Source organism: Dryas octopetala, chromosome 9 (assembly GCF_963921425.1).
Source record: "Dryas octopetala chromosome 9, drDryOcto1.1, whole genome shotgun sequence".
NCBI lineage: Eukaryota > Viridiplantae > Streptophyta > Magnoliopsida > Rosales > Rosaceae > Dryas > Dryas octopetala.
This window is the reverse complement of record NC_141374.1, coordinates 18,572,144-18,590,388: the sequence shown is the minus strand read 5'-3', so window position 1 is coordinate 18,590,388 and position 18,245 is coordinate 18,572,144. Positions and strand designations below refer to the sequence as shown.

The 18,245-nt window shown below is 38.0% G+C and overlaps 4 protein-coding genes across 6 annotated transcripts; 2 read left to right on the top strand and 2 right to left on the bottom strand.

Annotated features, from left to right (window-relative positions):
* The first annotated feature begins 234 nt into the window (after positions 1–234).
* On the top strand, positions 235–8,607 carry LOC147275256 (uncharacterized). 3 transcript variants are annotated; one of them, XM_086227776.1, is made up of 9 exons: positions 235–803; positions 5,473–5,538; positions 5,777–5,902; positions 6,243–6,337; positions 6,447–6,655; positions 6,817–7,017; positions 7,114–7,402; positions 7,938–8,032; positions 8,150–8,607. In XM_086227776.1, the coding sequence occupies exons 3-7, from the start codon at positions 5,789–5,791 to the stop codon at positions 7,146–7,148; spliced, it is 654 nt and encodes a 217-aa protein (XP_086083902.1). In that variant the 5' UTR covers positions 235–803; positions 5,473–5,538; positions 5,777–5,788; the 3' UTR covers positions 7,149–7,402; positions 7,938–8,032; positions 8,150–8,607. The 3 variants fall into 3 exon arrangements, with proteins under 3 accessions (XP_086083902.1, XP_086083901.1, XP_086083900.1); XM_086227775.1 differs by having other exon boundaries at positions 5,781–5,902; positions 7,956–8,032; positions 8,150–8,605; XM_086227774.1 differs by having other exon boundaries at positions 7,956–8,032; positions 8,150–8,605.
* LOC147275257 (uncharacterized) lies at positions 1,443–4,552 on the bottom strand. The gene is made up of 3 exons (XM_086228399.1): positions 4,268–4,552; positions 3,236–3,870; positions 1,443–2,823 (listed from the first exon to the last, which is right to left on the bottom strand). The coding sequence occupies exons 1-3, from the start codon at positions 4,550–4,552 to the stop codon at positions 1,443–1,445; spliced, it is 2,301 nt and encodes a 766-aa protein (XP_086084525.1).
* Positions 8,608–9,715: 1,108 nt separating the features above from the next.
* LOC147275255 (uncharacterized) lies at positions 9,716–14,402 on the top strand. Its single transcript, XM_086256579.1, has 10 exons — positions 9,716–10,082; positions 10,181–10,258; positions 10,608–10,782; positions 11,034–11,260; positions 11,464–11,566; positions 12,627–12,727; positions 12,840–13,008; positions 13,502–13,672; positions 13,791–13,891; positions 14,030–14,402. The coding sequence occupies exons 1-10, from the start codon at positions 9,783–9,785 to the stop codon at positions 14,087–14,089; spliced, it is 1,485 nt and encodes a 494-aa protein (XP_086112705.1). The 5' UTR covers positions 9,716–9,782; the 3' UTR covers positions 14,090–14,402.
* A 628-nt stretch (positions 14,403–15,030) lies between these two features.
* On the bottom strand, positions 15,031–18,110 carry LOC147275254 (RING/U-box superfamily protein). Its single transcript, XM_086228491.1, has 5 exons — positions 17,307–18,110; positions 16,189–16,341; positions 15,816–15,914; positions 15,515–15,670; positions 15,031–15,418 (listed from the first exon to the last, which is right to left on the bottom strand). Exons 1-5 carry the CDS (start codon positions 17,925–17,927, stop codon positions 15,284–15,286), a joined length of 1,164 nt encoding a protein of 387 aa, XP_086084617.1. The 5' UTR covers positions 17,928–18,110; the 3' UTR covers positions 15,031–15,283.
* Positions 18,111–18,245: the final 135 nt, after the last annotated feature.

Sequence of the window (18,245 nt, the reverse complement as noted above, 5' to 3'; positions counted from 1 at the left end):
AACTAATATTCATCATATTGAGAGCATTTTAATCTTAAAAAAAATAATTTTTCAGTCAAATTTTGAATTACTGAAATGTATATATAGTTTGAGTATCGTCCTGAGTCCTGACTCCTGATATAAATTAATAAATATGAAAAGGAAATGTGAAAAATGAATGAAAGATATAATAATATATAATCTGATTATATACACGTGTCTTGTGAAGATGAAAGGCAGCTATGGAGCACGATGTAAGTGTTGGGGACTATCTTGGTGCTAAAGCTCCAATGGTGCGATGGAGTAAAAGCCGCCGCAGGCTAGCAGCCGGCGGTGGTCGGCATGATGGGTGGAGAGGGGAGGAGAAGATCCAGGAGAGATTGAAGAAACTTTGCCAAACAAATTCTTCTTTTTTGGTCGGTATATATATATTATATATATCTCTCTCTCTCTCTGTTTCCAGGATTCAAAACCTTAAACAAAACCCATGGCCAACAAAACCTTTACACGAAAACAATCGATTACGGAGAACGATATTTACATCCAAGACGATGAAAATGGCACGCTTGAAATCACCTCGTTCAACGAAGATGGCACGCTTAAACTCATCTTTTCTCTATCTACTACCGTAAAGGAAAAGATTTGCGACAAGGTTGGCCGGTGGTGGAATCTGCGTTGGAAGAGCATGGTGTTTCATGTGAACTGATTCAACTGAATATGGTATGTCATGTCAAATTTTGTTTTTGAGAACTCACTCTTATCCTCCTAAAGGAGATTTGACTGGCGGACAATGTGGAAATTGCAAAGACTGTGGGATCAGAAAGGTGGGTACTGATTAAAATTCCTTCCTCCAGTCAATTTTTCGTCAAACAAATCTAATTTATTAACCTTTTATCATTTATGTTTCTGGAAGCATTCTCTGTAGTTGCATGTGATGCAGCAGCTAGGACCTTTTAATTTCAGGCTTCAGAAATGTACCATGGTCATTAGGCCTTCCACTATGGTAAAGCCATTTTTTGTGACCCAAAACCCATTTTGGGTCACAAATAGTGCTGTGACCCAATTCTCCCATTTATGGTGCTGTGACCCATTTTGGGTCACAGTGTTTTATACATATTTAAAATATGCCTAATATTGATTAAGTGATATTTAATTGATAATTTTAAATTTAAAGTATAATAAAAATGATTCTAGTGATCTTATTTTAATGAGATCTTTAAAATAAGGTCAATATTGAATATATTTAAAATAAGAAAATTTCATAAATTAGACAACATAAGCCTTACAACATCGGGACTTCAACAACCACAAACAAGAAAAACAACACGATGATTTAAAGGAAAAACAAGTACAACATGATCACTAAAAAGGAAAAAAAAAACAAGAACAATACGATGATTTAAAGAAAAAACAACAACAACAATCATAATGAGAACAATATTGACGAACCATGATCCAGGTCGTCAATATGTTGGGGCAAGTGGTGGGTTCCCCTCTCGGATCCAGATGTGCTCAATCAAATTAGTTTTTAGGGATTCGTTGACATTTCGGTCCCTAAGCAAATTCCGACGAACATTCATCTCAGGTAATGATGATGGAGCGGCACCGGTCGGACATGGTTCTACACCTTCGTATTCAGCTTCTGCCCTTCTAGTGCTCGCTTCTGGGTCTATTGGGTCATCCCTACCGTCATCCTCAGGGCGCTCATCCTCCACGATCATATTGTGCAATATTATGCACGCCTTCATGATATACCCAAGCTCAATCGGACGCCAATAACGAGCAGGTCGTTTTATAATCTGCCACCGGGCTTTTAAAATTCCGAACGCCCTCTCCACATCCTTCCTGTATCCCTCCTGTCTAGCGGCAAACAACTTATGGTGGGGAAGAACGGGACTGTGCAATGTAGTGATAAGAGTTGACCATTGAGGGTAGATCCCATCTGCAAGAAAGTATGGAATGGTGTAGTCTATCCCATTCACAGTGAATTTCACCCTGTGGTTTCGGCCGGAAATCATATCATCAAAGAGATGAGAACAGTCCAGCACATTGATATCATTATTCGACCCAGGTATACCAAAATTTGCATGCCATATCCACGTGTCGTACCCAGCAACGGCTTCAAGGATAACTGTTGGGACACGATAATGCCCACGGTACACAGCTTGCTCGGCCATTGGGCAATTTTGCCATACCCAATGCATGCAATCCAAGCTACCAATCATACCTGGAAATCCTCTACGGCTCCCCTTTCGCAAAAGTTTCCTCAAATCGGCCGGAGTAGGCCTCCGGAGATACTCTGGTCCGAAGACGTCAGTGATGGCTCTCACGAACTTCAAGAATGATTGTCGTATGGTGGTTTGGCTAATGGTCATTGACTCTGAGACCAAATCATATGGAATGCCATATGCCATCACCCGCAGTGCTGCAGTCACCTTTTGGTGAGGTGTGCAACCCACTCTACCGACGGCATCAACTGTTGGCCGGAAATACTCATCCTGGAGGCAGACCGCTTCGAGAATTCTATTGAATAGCGGTTGGTGCATGCGGTATCGCCTGCGGAAAGTCACGGTGTCCTCGATTGGCGAGGGGATGAAGTAGTTGTCCATGAGACGTTCGTGGGCGGCTTCTCGATTCCGGTGTGTGTACCGGCGATTTGAAGAAGTACCGCCATGCCTTGGTGTACCGGCGACGACGGTATGACCCATTGACACAATCAACTTACCCACCATCTCCCTTCCCTCCTCTTCCCTATCCCATTCAGCATCAGAGTCCGAAGACGAGGAGAAGGATGAATACACATACAAAGTATTCATTTGGGTGTTTATGGAATGAGAAATGATCCTGAAATAAGATTGAGTGTAACATGGTAAATATAGTGGTATTTATACTGAAACCACTTGCATTTGAGATAAGGAATGAATGGTCCACATTCATTTGCTTTATGATGGTGTAGTCATTTCATGCATCAGTCTTATCTACTGTAAAGCATGCATCAGTCTTATCTACTGTAAAGCATGCATCAGTCTTATCTACTGTAAAGCATGCATCAGTCTGTGGTTAATAAGGGAGAATCCAATGTTGGGTGGAAATGTAAACATTAATTGAATAAATAGCAAACCATGACTTAAAACAAGATTGACGTTCAAATTAAAGGATACAATTAAAGAGCAAACATAATTTAAAACAAGATTAACATTCAAACTAAAAAACACAATTGAAGAGCAAGGTCTAATTCTAATTATTAGGCGGGTACCCCTGGTTTGAGTGAGTGAGGTTGGAAAGATCCGGGTAGTATCCAGATGGAGTGGACTCCGAATGGTGGTTAGCACGCATTTGCCTCCTTGCAATGACTTCAGCCATCTTTTGCTCCCAATACATCCGTTGCCCATCATTCATTTTGGAGAGGTCTTGGCCCATAATATTTTGTTCTTCCCATTCTAGCTGCCTCTCGATCCTCATCCTTTCTCTTGCGTCCTTTGCGGCGTCTCTTTCACTCCTTGCACGCTCTCTGTCAACTCTCGTTTGTATGAAAATCCTTGAATTTTCATTATAATGATCTACTGCCTCAACCATATGAGTTTGGACGGGCTCGGCTGCCTTGGCCCGTTTTGCATGGTTTCTCCCTGGTGGCCTTGGCCGCGAGGAACCGCATGGTTGGAATGGTGGTGGGTTTTCGTCCTCGCCAAGTGGTATGACTGGATCGGTCTCCTCGGGATCATCATCGGCGGGAGTGTCGGCATCGTCGGTGGCGGGGGTCTCTGAATCACTAACCCGAACAGGAGCATGAACGGCAGCATACTTTGCACTTTCCTTTATTTTTTCCCAAATGTGCACCCATGGAAACTTGAATCCAGTCTTGTTTCGAAAGCCTTCAAGTGCTTGCGTAAACTACAATAATAAAATAAAAATTAAAATATATAAATTTTCTTGTGGAAATGCAAACATAACTTACATAAATAGTAAATTTGATACATTTATAAACAAAACAAAAACCAACATCATACAAATATATAAATATGCTTGATAGATAAACAAAATAGTGGAAATACAATATAATAATATCATTATACAAATATGCTACATTTATAAACACAACCAAAAATAATCATACAAATATATAAATATGTTTGATACATATACAAAACAATAAAATAGTAATACCATTATATAAATATGCTTCATTTATAAACAAAACATATAATAATTATACAAATATATAAATATGCTAGATAATTGGAGGATACAAAAAATAATCATGCAAATATATAAATGCATAAAAACTTACCACATTGGCATCATTTGCACCGCTTGCACGCATTCGCTCGGCCTCCAATAAGCAAGCATAAAATTTGTTGCAATCACGCGCAATATCTTTGAATCGTGCTTTAACACCGCCAACCTTACGAATTGTTTCACCCCCCATGTTACGCTTGAAAATTTCATAAATTTGTTCCCAAAGCATGGCGGCTCTAATTTGGGCACCAAGACAACCGTCGGGAGACCTCTCTAGGTATGCCATCACTAGGGCTTCATCTTCAGCTACCACCCAAGCACTTCCTCTTGGAGCCATGACAAAGAAAAAAAAATTTCCAATCAATTTGGTAAACAAAGGTTGTAAATTGTGATGAAACCATATGAGTGTTGTGTGATATATATAGACATCCTTGAAAATATAGCTGTTGGAGGGTTTGGGGAATTTTTTAAAATTTTTTCGAAATTTTTTGGCAATTTTTCGGATATTATATATATTTTAAAAGATTTATTAAATATTTGTTTAAAAAAAAAAAGAAAAGGCCGATCTGGACCGTTGATTATCAACGGTCCATTAATCCCAGCCGTTAGATCCATCCCCGGCCCATCTAAAAAAAAAAAAAAAAAAAGCCCAAAACGCAGCAGCCGTTGATCACCAACGGTCGGCCGATCTGGACCGTTGGTGAGAAGGAAGCCAGCCACGCGTCAAGCTTCCAATTCCCCAGCGCTGCAACCGAGCCAGCACGTGACGTCATCCGACAGGCGCGTCAGCAACTGCAGCTTCCGTCAGCAGCAACAGGCGCGGGCCCCACCTCCTGTTCAGCTCAGCAGCTCTCTCTCTCTCTTCACGTGGGCTGCTTTTTGGATTTGGGTCACAACACAATTTGGGTCACACATGAAACTCACTTCTGAGTTACACTTTGGGTTACACCCCATTTTGGGTCACACATTCCGGCCCGTAGTGAGGAGTTGTGACCCATTTGTGGCCCAAAATGGGTTTTTGGGTCACAAAATCCGGTGCATAGTGGAAGGCCTTAGAGCTCTTGTTTGACCTTAGAAAGGTTTAGAATTTAGAGTTGATTAGGGTTTAGTGAATGATGAAAGTGAGGATAATATGAGGATATAATCACATAAGCCTTTGGTTGCCCTACTACCTACTCCATGAAATGCTTCTTTGTAATGCCGGAGATTGCAAAAGTTCACTGTTTAGCTTGTTCTAATCTCTACTTTTGTCTGCAGGATGAATTTTTTCAACAGCTGAACCGCCAAAGAGGCCCCCAGAACGCCCCAATCCCCTAACTAAAGGTGCATAATTTGATCTGAATCGTGTTTTTCTGATCCTTCAACTAAAAGAAAAATTTGAAAATTAAGAATAAAAAGATAAGTCATAAAATATGTGCATAATTTGATCTGAATCGTGTTTTTCTTATACAACTGTAATTTGCATCTTGAGCATTTGATTATTGACTCTTACTGTAAGAGAGAACTTTGTGGGCTATTAAATATGTGCATGCTTAGCTTTTTATTGGTTGTGCTCAATTAGGCAGTGCGGTTCATGAAAACCCAAATTATTTGTCGTGCTCACATTTGTACAAGTTTTATGGAAGCACTGCACCGGATACAAGATACAGATGTGCTAGAGATGATTGCAGACAAGTTCAGCTCTTCAGTAAGTGACTAATTTAACGTATAAGCTATATTCATGCAATGCCCAATGGGCTTCTTGGGTTTTTCTGCCCCCTACGAATTCAAACTGATAGTTTGTGTAATTTTTTTGGAGAAAATTATGAGTTAGATCCATGATCTTGCTAATGCCTTGTTAATGGAAGATGGTGCTAGCTGCGATCTATTGCTTGCTAAAAGAAGGCTGTGCAATTTTGGTTTGCCTCTAGGAAAATTGCATTGCATTGCATATATAGTTCCTTTCTGCTATATGTTTTTCTATATATTACTAGTCTCAATAGAAGGATGATTTATTTGCTGTTAATTAATGAGCTTGATTTCTTTAGGATTCTCCTAAAGTGCATGGTGATGCATCAGAGACACTTTGTGCTATAACAAGGTTTGCTCCACCTGAACTTTATACTAAAATCTCCAGGCCAAGGTACGTGCATTTGTTTTCTTCGTACATATACTAGAAATTCTTTCTTATACACGCATATTTCTGCTCTAGTTTCTGTGTTGAGTTTCGAATGTACGTGTTTTTTTTTCAGTTTCGTACGAAGATTATTTCGGCATGCTTTGGAGGACTCCTCACGACCAAAATCTGTTCTGGTTAACTCATTGTCGGTATGCATCTCTTTGTTAGACCCAAGGAGGATAACATGTGGAACATACAAACATATTAATGGACATCAAATTCCTTGTGGATCTAGAGTTACTGCTAATCCCGAGACTGTTGTGGCCATGCTGGAGAGCCTAGGTTGCCTTTTTAAACACTGCTTCTGACATCTGGATGTCTAGATTTAACAAAATCTGGTTGCGTAATTTCAGTCGTTGGAAGTTTGTTGATTATGCACAGCACAATTGAGCTTCCAAGTAATATCATACTGCATGCTATAATGACAAGCTTTTATCCTGCAGGTGATTTGCTGAAGCTTTTGGATGTTTCTTCGGAGGACAATGTGTTGTCAACTACATATGGCAAGTTACAGCCACCTCTTGGGAAACATCGTTTAAAGATATTAGAGTTCATTTCAGTATTACTGACGTTTGGTTATGAAGCTGCTGAGAAGGAACTGATTTGTCTTGGAGCACTACAAAGAATTTTAGACTTGTTTTTAAGTAAGTTGAGAGTTTCAATTTCTTATTTTATAAAAAGTTAATTGATACAATTAAGCACATAAGAAATATTCCCCAATTTCATTCTGTGTATTCCAGGTATCCATTTAACAACCTTGTGTATCACCACATAGAGAACATAATTGTATCATGTTTAGAAAGCAAGAATGGTCCTCTTGTACTGCATCTTCTCTGCGAGTGTGATCTAGTTGGAAAAATACTTCAAGCAGAAAAGAATTTCACATTGGCAGCTCATTCAAACAAGCCATCAGTTCTTGCTGAGGGTAGATCCCCACCCAGGATAAGGAATATTGGACATTTAACACGCATATCCAACAAAATCATTCAACTCGGAAATAACAATAGCGAGATTCAGGCGTATCTGCAGGTTTTTATATCTATTTCTACATATTTATGTTTTTTTTGTGTTTTAAGTTTAGTATTTGTGAATAGATATTTACAAGTGAATTGCAGTATTCTTTTATGGATTGAAGCCCAGTCTTTTAGATGGTTGGTTGAGTGGTTAGAAGACTCTTTCCACTTCGTCTTCTGGTGTTCATTTTTTGCATCCCCTAGACTCTTCTTTCTATTAATTTTACTTAAACGTTATTAAAAAAAGTATAATGTTTTTTGAAATTTTATTGGTGCTTTGACACTGTTGTTGAAGTTGAAAAATCATAGACCTTAAATTTTTTCATTAGGCTTTATAAATTTATCATTCCCCATCCTTTGTTGTTGCTTTTGTATGGATTTATACAGTTACTACCAACTAAATGAGATTATCTAACTGAAGAGTACAAACATGGTGCTAGCACGTAATGAGAAGATGCCCACATAAGTTGTATACACCCGTTGTATGGAATTTTCTTTTATAGGAAAAGGGTTTAGAGCCTATTGTTTACACTGTTCAGTCATTTTTGTAGTTCTAATTCTTTTGACAGGAAAATAGTGAGTGGACTGATTGGTATAGAAATGTTCTATCAAAGCCTAATGCGGTGGAGGATGTTTGGGCTTCTTGGTATGTTTTTTGGGTGCTTTAATTATAAGGACAAAATATATCATGTTTTCAACTATCTTTTTTTTTTTGGTCAAAATGTTTTCAACTATCTAATTGTGGTGTAATCAATTGTAACAGGCACCTGTGTGCCAAACACAAAAAACAATACAGAAGACAACGCGAAAGAGAAGAATTTCGAAGTAGCAGCCCACCCCATTCTATCCAATCCTCACCCCCAAGGCCAAGCTTAGACATGAGACCAACTGTAATCATTACAGGAACAAACTATGGATGGCATGTTAAAGCATATGGACCAGCTGACTAGAACAAGACATAATAATTGGAGGCTTTTTCATATTTGAGTTTGTGTATTCTGTATGTCTTGAGGCATTATTTGTGTAGTTATTTTTTCAATTTGGAGGTAGATACTTGACATGTTAGGATCTTATGCCTGCTTTCTCCAAATTCTCGCAAATTTGAGGCAGACTTGAGAATTGACTTTTTTATTTGATCGGGTATCTGGAACGTATGCCAAAGAAAATAAAACTTCTCAACTCCAATAACAAGCATTATTCATATGTCAAAATAGAGAAGCTACATCTCCATGAAGGAGAAAATACTCTATCTTTGCAGCAATAAAAAACGAACAATACTTGGGTCACCCCACCTCCTCAAATTATGATTTCGGCAATGTCGGCGCATAATCGGAACCGTTCAATTTTTAGATAACATATTAAAGATCATCTTTGCAAAAAATCAAATTAATCGGAAATCGTTTGGTTATATAACTGTTGTCAATTAAATAGAAAAAATCAACGATTTGGTAAAAAAATCGCTTTTGAATTGAAAACCATCTATTTTTTCTATTTAATTGACAACAGTTATATAATCAAATGATTTCCGATTGATTTGATTTTTTGCAGAGATGATCTTTAATATGTTATCTAAAAAGTGAACGGTTCCGATTATATACCGACATTGCCGAAATCATGATTTGAGGGGGGTGGAGTGACCTTGAAGTACCCCCAAGGGGTGACCCAAGTATTGTTCATAAAAAACATACTCCGTTTCAGAATGTATGTATGTATGGATGTATGTATGCATGCATGCATGCGTGCGTGCGTGTATGTATCATTACCTATTTTCGGCAGCCATATTTTGTCGGAGTTCCTCCTATCATTGTACGAATCTTTGCAAAGCAGTTGAAAAACATGCCATAGTAGATGCAGTTACCTGATAAGCCATCTTTGATTCTTTGGTTGGTGTTTTTTTGGTCTGACATATTGGTTGGTGGGTGGTCCATATCAATACAATACAATACTAGTCAACAGCCCCCCCCAAGAATCCAACCTGGCATCCCAATCTTCAAAATGGGCTGATTAATGAGGTCCAAAATTATCTATTTTTGCCCACTTAAACTCTGCTATGCTATTAGAAAATTATAATCCAAGATTACAATTTAGTTGACCTCTTTTGTATAAAATTAATAAGTAATTATCGTGCTCTAACTTCTAACCAAATTACTGAGAATAATAAATAAATATATGACTAAATTATGTGAAAATCATTACTTTATGCTCTTCTTATGCAACTTTATTAGTATTAACTTTTTCATAAATCATAAGTTAGTTAAATTTATATTTATTTTTAAAATGGAGCCTCTATTAACATGTATATAAACATCTCTCCCGCTAAACCCAATACCAAGCATCCGATCCCCTGGCACATCCATAAAGCAACAGAAATTCAAAAAGAAAAAAAGAAGAAGCAAATGCCTTTTCTCATTTCGCACTCGGATCTTCATCTTCGTTCCCTGACCGCGTCTAGTACTGACCGTTGGTATTTCAGCCCAATTAGATGGTCCGACCCGAAACCCCAACTGTCTCGGATCTGCTGTGCCCGTCGGAGCCCGCCAGCCTCAGCCTCGAATGGCCTGGCTTTGGCTTTGGATTTGGAAAACAGAAAAAAGGACCCGCGCTGGTCTATTTGTACGGCCGATGAGCTTCACTACGTCTCCGTTCCCAACTCCGATTGGACTCTCGCTCTCTGGCGCTACCATCCCTCTCCGAAGGTCTGTTTGAGTGGTTTCTCTCTCTCTCTCTCTCTCTCTCTTTCTACATGTATGTATGTATGTGAATTTTAGGATAATAATGGTGATTGATTTTGCAGGTGAAGCCGAGGAATCATCCGCTGTTGCTGTTGTCAGGCCTTGCCACAAATGCTATTGGATACGATCTCTCTCCTGAGGTGAATTTATAGCCATTCTTATCATTATTCTGCTCTGCAACACATTATCATTTATGCATATACATACATATAATGTGTAGACATATGCATTGCATGTATCTATGACTCTATCTATGTATATTTCTTAATTTATAAACTTACTTTTTTTGAAAATTGAAAACCAAATGGTGAATACTTCAACGGGGAAATCTAAGCATCCTTTTTGGCATTGCCATACATTACAAACTTCATGTATGTCATAATATATTTCATTCAAACCTTATATGTCTGTGTGTGTGTTTTTACATTCCTCAGTTCCTATATAATATGTAAGGCTATTGATAATGCATGCGACTGTTTTGTTTTTTAGTCCTCGTTTGCACGCTACATGTCTGCCCAAGGATACGATACGTGGATTCTTGAAGTCAGGGGTGCTGGGTTGAGCACACATGGAATGGACTTAGGGGAAGTGAAGCAGCCTCCTAATGCCATGTCCAAGCAGACAAATTCTTCAGTTAAGCGTGAAGAAAATGGTGGCGCTTTTGGTAATTCCTGAAATTTCTCTGAAAAGGACATGTATGGTGTCTAAATCGGATGAATTACAATTTGTGACAAACTTAATGGGAACTTTTATGCATTTACATGAGAGATTATCAAGCTTTGTAAATGAAGGTTGATTGAGGAAGTGATGCTTCTGTTCAAACAACGAAACTCTAAGTCTATGCACATTATCTGTATGCTTTAATTATTTTCTTTTTTCGTCTGTCTGTATGCTTTAATTCGAATTCGGTTGCAGGTTTGTTAGAAGCCGGGGAAAAGTCTGCTATTGCTAGCCAAATGAAGGAGTTAAGTCAAAAGCTTTCAAATATCATTGAGGAAGGTCAACGAGCAGTTCCCACAAGGTTTGCAGACTTCCAAGAGCGTTTTTCTACTACATTAGAAGATTTCCAGAAACAACTTGACCTAAGTTTAAAGCTTGATTGGGACTTTGATCACTACTTGGAAGAGGATTTGCCTGTTGCGGTGAGGTGACATTCCTTTAATATACTTGACTTCATAATTGACATTTTATGGTGTATTATTTAGGACAATATAATTTTCTTAATAGCAATCCCATTTCGAATCACTGATGGTGTGTGTATGCATGTGTGCTTGTGTGTGCAATGGCAAGAGTTGTTGATACTTTGATTGAATGTTTATCTCAAGCTTCTGTTATGTCATCTTAGATGGAGTATGTAAGAAATCAATGCAAACCAAAGGACGGAAAGCTCCTTGCAATTGGTCACTCAATGGGGGGTATCTTGCTATATGCATTGCTCTCACAGTGCTGTAAGTTGCCAAACTAAACTTTTCATATTTAACTGACTCCAACTTCTTAACTTCACTTACATGTTTGACACATAGAGCAATCTATGAATGTACTTTTACTATTTTTTATGTAGTAGTTGTCACTATCATTCAGTTTATTGTTTATTGCACTCCTGAAATTTAGAAGATTATTGAAAGGTGGAACCTCTCAGAAAATAAACTGCATTAGAAAGCCGATTTATTGTGCATGGAAATAGGGTCCATATATTTTCAGTAGATGAACTTCAAATTTAGGCTATACACCTTCTTCTACAAGTCATGTATATAAATGTCACAAAGTATGGTCCCTGATGGCATCTAAAGTTTTACCAGTGACCTTTCTCGAATTCAAAAGCTTCAAATAATTATATGTTCATGATATATTCTTACTTAAAGGAAAGACTTATGGGCACTCTTGCTTTTGAACTATTTCATTGTAGTCATGACAGGGTCAACCGGAAATAGATAGTATGTGCGTCTGTGTATAAATTGGTTTCCATGAATGGAGCTTTGGAATACTGCCTATATCTATTTCTTGGTCTGCTACCCCAGTAGTAAATTAAGAATGATTTCTGAAGAATTTTGAGGCACATAGCCCTCTTGTCCTGGCATTTTCATGAACCTGATTCAGGATAACCCTTGTTATATAGTTAGGATAATTTTTGGTTAAAAATGCATTTGCCTGCCCATTATCCTTTCATTTTTGCTTATTCTGTTAAGACATGCATGCATGCCTGCAGATGAAGAAGGCATATCAGTTATTTCTTTCATATTCCTTTTTACTGGAACTTGTTATGGTTTCTTTTTTTCCTTTTACAAACAGTAGGAACACTACACATACTCCTTGGGGACTGAACACCTAATTCTCACCATCGACTCTTTATTCTTTAGGGGGCAGGGGCACCACCTGGCCAAAGGCCATTGACTGATATTATTCTTTAGGTTTTGAATGAAACAAGTAGTATTAGTAAGACTGGTTTTGGTGGTATGTAATTTCTTTTACAATGTTACTTCTTGTACACTAAAATTACCATCTTTTTAGCTTTTCAAGGACGAGATTCTGGGCTGGCATCAGTTGCTACTTTGGGGTCATCACTTGACTACACACCTTCAAGATCATCACTAAGGTTATTTTTACCTCTGGTAAGTTATATGAAGGATCACTTTCTTTGAAAATCTATTTACTATTCACTATGATAACTACATGCTTGCAGAACAAAAATCTGATTAGGTTTTATCTCACTGTGGTGCTCAGGCAGACCCTGCACAAGTTCTAAATGTTCCTGTTCCGTTCGGTGCTTTGGTTGCTGCTGTACATCATCTTGTAGCTCATACTCCGGTTTTGTCTTGGTTCAAATCTCAAGTTTCTGCTCAAGACATGATGCATCCAGAGTTGTACGAAAAGCTTATTTTAAACAACTTTTGTAAGTACAGAATTGTTCCAACGTACTTGACATATTGCTGCATATGTGCTTCCAAGCATTAAAAGTGCATTTGTAAAAATTGCTTATAATAGTTAAGTGATTTCATATTGATGCTTGGCTTGTTAGAAATGACCTTCAGGAGCTATACTTAGGCATGGAAGTATTACACTTTGATGGCAAAATATATAGGTTCAGTTTGCAAGCCAAACCTGGCCCTTGATATTCACTTTCACCATTTATTTTTCTGAACTCGGATAATTGTGCATCCCATCAGAAAATCACTAGGGTATGCCTTGTATGTATATTCACTTGTTGAATGGTCTTTTCTTTCTGCCCAATCTATGAGCTGCTGTATGCCATCAGGAAATTCTCTTTTAGCTTTTGTCAACACTACTAATTAATCTCTCTATGGACCTTTCGCAATGATGTTGTACTGTTACATTCCCATAATTTGGGACTAATATGTAAATGTGAATCTGATCATAATCTGCAGGTACTGTGCCTGCTAAGGTTCTCTTGCAGCTAGCAACAGCCTTCCGGAAGGGTGGTTTATGTGACAGAAGTGGAACTTTCTTTTACAAGGATCATCTATGTAAAAGCAATGTCCCTATCTTAGCCCTTGGAGGAGATCAAGACCTAATATGCCCCCCTGAAGCAGTTTATGGTAGAATGTTAATTCATTTGAGCCTGATGTCTTTAAGAAGCTTAATGATCATCTAAACTAATTTCCTCTTCTTTTTTTGTTTCTCCCTTTATCTATGTGCATGATACACATGGAGTAGAAACAGTGAAGACCATTCCTGAGCAATTGGTTACCTTCAAAGTCCTTGGAGAAGCTGGTGGTCCTCATTATGCTCACTACGATTTAGTGGGAGGTCGTTTGGTACGGTCATATGTTTCTTTTTCCTATGATTTCATTGGAATTGGATGATATATTCTATGTCAAGACCATACCAATTTGTTCAGTTAACTTTGTACTTGTGTGTTACTTAACCCACCTTGTTCTGTTGTTTTAATGCAGGCAGCAGATACAGTATATCCACACATTATTGAGTTTCTCAATCGCCAGGACAGGACTTGATTTCTTCATAGTATTCTCTCTTGGGACCCCGAAGGTCTTGAACCTTTAAGCCATTTGTTGTGTTCCTAAACAAGGCAACCAGATGAAGAATCCCCCAAAAGGTCGAAATCATGGCCAAATATGCAATGGCATGAGAGGTGGTAATGTATACAAAGGCCTTCGCCTACACAAGTATGTTGTATGATGTTCCATTTTGCACATAGTTGTAAAGGACATAACGTAAATGACAAAAGAGGACTAAAATTAGAAATTTTAGAATGTTCAAGTTGTATGATGTAATTACGAATCTTATTAAATAGTTTTAATTTTCAAATCAACGGTCCTGATTGATGGAAAATATCATAATGCCTCTTCCTCCTCACTATATAAGGGAAGTGAAGCATGCTCTGGTGGTGGTGAAGGTTATGGTCACGGGTCACCTCCTCCTCTTCCTCTTCTTCACTCTTTTTCTCAACCTCTCCAGTTGCCTGCTCCTCTTCCCATCTTATGTGAGAATCAAATCCAATTACATGCAATTATTTTTTGATTAAAAGGTTCCAAACATTATTTCGATTGCTTTGGATGAGTTTCTTTTTGGCATATCTGTAACAAAGTTAAAATCGATTTTATACATGATAAAACCTATATACAAAGATAAGATGAAGCTGATATTAATCTTGGTATTATCTTCATGTTGAACTCATCTTCTAAGATAATGATTAAATCCAAAAAACAGAAAGTGTTCCATTGCACACCAAAACCTTAATTCAATCACACCAAGTTTTCAGGATTCATCTGATACTACACTACCATTGTTAGACATTTGCAGCATCACTGTTTTTCTTTTCATGAGATTTGGTTTACCACATTCAACATTTCGCCAACAAATCTTATAAACAAAAAATTGTTTGCTAAATAGCGAGCCATCCAATTACATTTCAAGCATCCATAAATTTGTAAAAGGCAGGAGAAACCACATGACCGGTACAATTATATGAAGTGTTTGTAGAGATTATAATTATCACTATCCAATTCCATAACATGGAAATGCCAAATTTCAGAGAAGATCAAGACTTCAAAATAAGCAAACAGAGTTGCAGCTTCAAACCAAAAGAATGAATGCTTGCTCATGTATTGAAGGAGAAGAAATCTATACATGAAGGGATAGTGACCAAAAATGCCAGAACAGAAAGGGATACGAAGTGTTCACCCATCCTAGCATCTAGCTACTGCATCAACCTTACAAAAAGGGCAAGTATTTTTGTGTGCAAGCCACTGTTTTATACATTGTAAGTGAAAGCTGTGTCCACAATGCAGCTTGCCCATCTCATCATCTGCTTCATATTCCTCCTATGAGCATTGAACAATTTAACGGTTAATGAAATAATGATCCGAAAAATGATAAAGAATTCTAAGTAAATAATAACAAGAGTTTTACGAGCTCACCTGACAAATGATGCACTTCCTATCAACTTGTCCAGATGAATGTGGTGACAGATCATTCAACATCGAAAGCTTGATCTTTCGAAGGCAGCAGCTTATCTCATCTTCTTTCAATCCAGTGCTCACGTAACCAATTCTATCGCCTAGCTCGAGCAGTTCCTGTTTTCCACACCAAAACAAGAAAACTGTGAAAATATGTAGATACAGAAACACACAAACAACCAAATTTAGGTAACCACAAAACATAATTACAATTGAAAAAAGAAAAAAAAAAAAAACAAATATTTTGTTTATGAAAAGTAACCTCGTATGACATGCTATCCACATCAAGTCTCCAGTCCCTAAATCTATCAAGCATGTCTGATCTTCCACCCATCAAAAGACTACTCTGAAACATCATTATCTGCAACCAACAGTTACTGAATTTAAATCTGATGTTCTTCAACAAAACACCCAAAATCCATTTAGTCAATATGTTCACAGAGTCAACAATATATGAATGCTGCAATAGTTGAATAGATAGCTTGTCAAACCAAAACCAGGAAAAATAGAGACCTTATTACTGAATAGTGTTATTAAAAACAACTTGTAGTGCCAAACCAAGTGATAGGATGAGAAAAAGTAAAAGTTTAACATTCATAGTGAAGGTACATAAGAGGACACATAGAATAAAGTACCTCTGCAAGGCCTTCAGGGGTTGGATGCCGAACATGGCGATAACACCTATTTCCAAACACCTCTGATCCAGGGCGGCTCGTGACAAAGTCAGGGTCAGAATCCAGAAAAGAGATAGTTTCTGGGCTCACAGTTCGCCTTGCCAAACAAGGACGCTGCCAACAAGATTGATTAACGAACCAAGTTAGTCACAGTTAAAAACAACCCCAATGTGGAATAAGGGTGTACACACTAAGCAAGAAGATGTACAACTTGTTCATACTCTGTTCAATATCATATATTCAATGTTCAAAACTAAACAAGACTAAAAGTAAAATTTAAGGATATACATGTTTACAGAGAAGGGAATAGAGTGTCCCACTAAATTTGATCGCTGAGAAACGTAACACAAGCAGATTATATAGGCTGTTTTGTGTGGGGTAACCGTGGGGAGATAATGAGTCGTTCAACCTAGAATTCGTTTTGTTTTGGTAACTAGGAAAATTAGTACGTGCACTTATTAGCGAAAAAACAAGGTAACTTTTTAAATACCCAAGAAAAATAAAAAAACCAAACTAAAACCGTACCATAAAAAATTATTTAAAAAAAATTACAAGGCATAAATGAGAATGCGCTGCAGAATATTGATTACCAAATCGAAAGTAAAATGAATGCTATTGTCCTGCTAAATTAAAACCCACTTTTGGAACAAATGAAGTGAACCAAACAAAAATGCCCTAACCACACAAAATTAAGAAAATAAATGAAGATGTAAAATACTTGTATAAAGGAAAATGGGTTTAACTATAATCCTAAAATTGATGCATCAGAGTTAATAGAGAGAAACAGAAACTTCAGCAAACAACCAAAAGAACCACAAAATCGAGTTGACCAACAATAATGATCATGACCACCATCCATGCAACAGCAGCATACCCTGATCAAGCACCAAAGTAGCCACAAAAAATGAACAGAACAAAAGCACCATGTTCCCCGCAAACAAAGAAACTTTGTAATCCCACTCATAAAATTCAAAAATACCAGTAAAAGCACACATATTAACAGAAATGGCAGAAATTCAAAGCATTCAACCCCAGAAAAAAAAATACTAAATTACTAACAGAAAAACCAAAACTAGTACCTCCCTGTGGCTGCTCATCTTATCCCCATCAATCTTGCCTCTACCAGAGACATTCCTCCTAGCCACAACACAATCCACAGAGCCAGCAGTTTCTGTTGAGAACCCAATTCCAGGACCGCACCAAACATCTTGAAAATCCATACAAGTTGCAGAATTTAGACCAAAGCTAGGCCCATCCACCACTCCTTGGTGCTGGGTCTTGTCCTTATAGCTATCCTTGTATTCATTCTTGCTATTGTTTGTGTTGCTCTTGGTGGTGTTATCCTTCTTTTGCTTCTTCTTCCTCACCTTCTTTCCTTGCCAATCAGCCGAGGTCCGAATCACTGCTGGCACTGAGACTTGTTGTGAGGCAGAGGCTGTGCAGCCCAAGCCTCTGAATGTTGATGTGGGAAAGTTTGTCTTTTTCTTGATGTTAAGGCTTGTGGGTAAGGTTTCATTGGTGCTGGTGGTGAAGCTGGAGAGTAGGAGAGATGAAATGGTGGATTTGCAGCGAGTAGATTGGATAATGGAGGGGGCTGGGTTTGGATCTGTTTCTGCAATGGCCTGGCTGAATTGGCTTCTGGGTCTTCTCCATTTGATGTGCTCTGCCACTGTTGTTGAGGTCTCTGTGAGAACAGGCATGGCTCCTAGAGGGAGAAAAAGAGACCAACTTTGGTTTGGTTTTGAGAAAACGAATAATGAATGGAGTGCAAGGGAGTTGATTCAAGTTTTGAGAGGAGGGGTGGGGGTAGTGAATTTTAGTGGAGAGAATAAAGAATAGATTTTGATTTTTCTTTTCCAATAGCTTCTTTTTTCTTAATTTGGATTCATTTGGATTAAATGAATTGTCATTGTGGGGGTGGGGGTGTTCCTTTTTGTGGGTTGGTTTACTTGGTTAGGTGGGCTATGCTTTGTCTTGTTGTTGGATTTTGATTTTTGAGGGGTATATCAGTATATGCC

Coding starts and splice junctions, on each gene's coding strand:
- LOC147275256 (XM_086227776.1), top strand. CDS start 5,789: ATGAAAACCCAAATTATTTGTCGTGCTCACATTTGTACAAGTTTTATG. Junction 5,903..6,242: donor CAGACAAGTTCAGCTCTTCA/GTAAGTGACTAA, acceptor TGATTTCTTTAG/GATTCTCCTAAAGTGCATGG. Junction 6,338..6,446: donor ACTAAAATCTCCAGGCCAAG/GTACGTGCATTT, acceptor TTTTTTTTTCAG/TTTCGTACGAAGATTATTTC.
- LOC147275254 (XM_086228491.1), bottom strand. CDS start 17,927: ATGCCTGTTCTCACAGAGACCTCAACAACAGTGGCAGAGCACATCAAA. Junction 15,915..16,188: donor CCCCTGAAGGCCTTGCAGAG/GTACTTTATTCT, acceptor TGTTGGTTGCAG/ATAATGATGTTTCAGAGTAG. Junction 15,419..15,514: donor GGAAGTGCATCATTTGTCAG/GTGAGCTCGTAA, acceptor CAATGCTCATAG/GAGGAATATGAAGCAGATGA.
- LOC147275255 (XM_086256579.1), top strand. CDS start 9,783: ATGCCTTTTCTCATTTCGCACTCGGATCTTCATCTTCGTTCCCTGACC. Junction 13,009..13,501: donor GCTTATTTTAAACAACTTTT/GTAAGTACAGAA, acceptor CATAATCTGCAG/GTACTGTGCCTGCTAAGGTT. Junction 13,673..13,790: donor CCCCCCTGAAGCAGTTTATG/GTAGAATGTTAA, acceptor CACATGGAGTAG/AAACAGTGAAGACCATTCCT.
- LOC147275257 (XM_086228399.1), bottom strand. CDS start 4,552: ATGGCTCCAAGAGGAAGTGCTTGGGTGGTAGCTGAAGATGAAGCCCTA. Junction 3,871..4,267: donor GTGCAAATGATGCCAATGTG/GTAAGTTTTTAT, acceptor TTATTATTGTAG/TTTACGCAAGCACTTGAAGG. Junction 2,824..3,235: donor CTCACTCACTCAAACCAGGG/GTACCCGCCTAA, acceptor ATCTTATTTCAG/GATCATTTCTCATTCCATAA.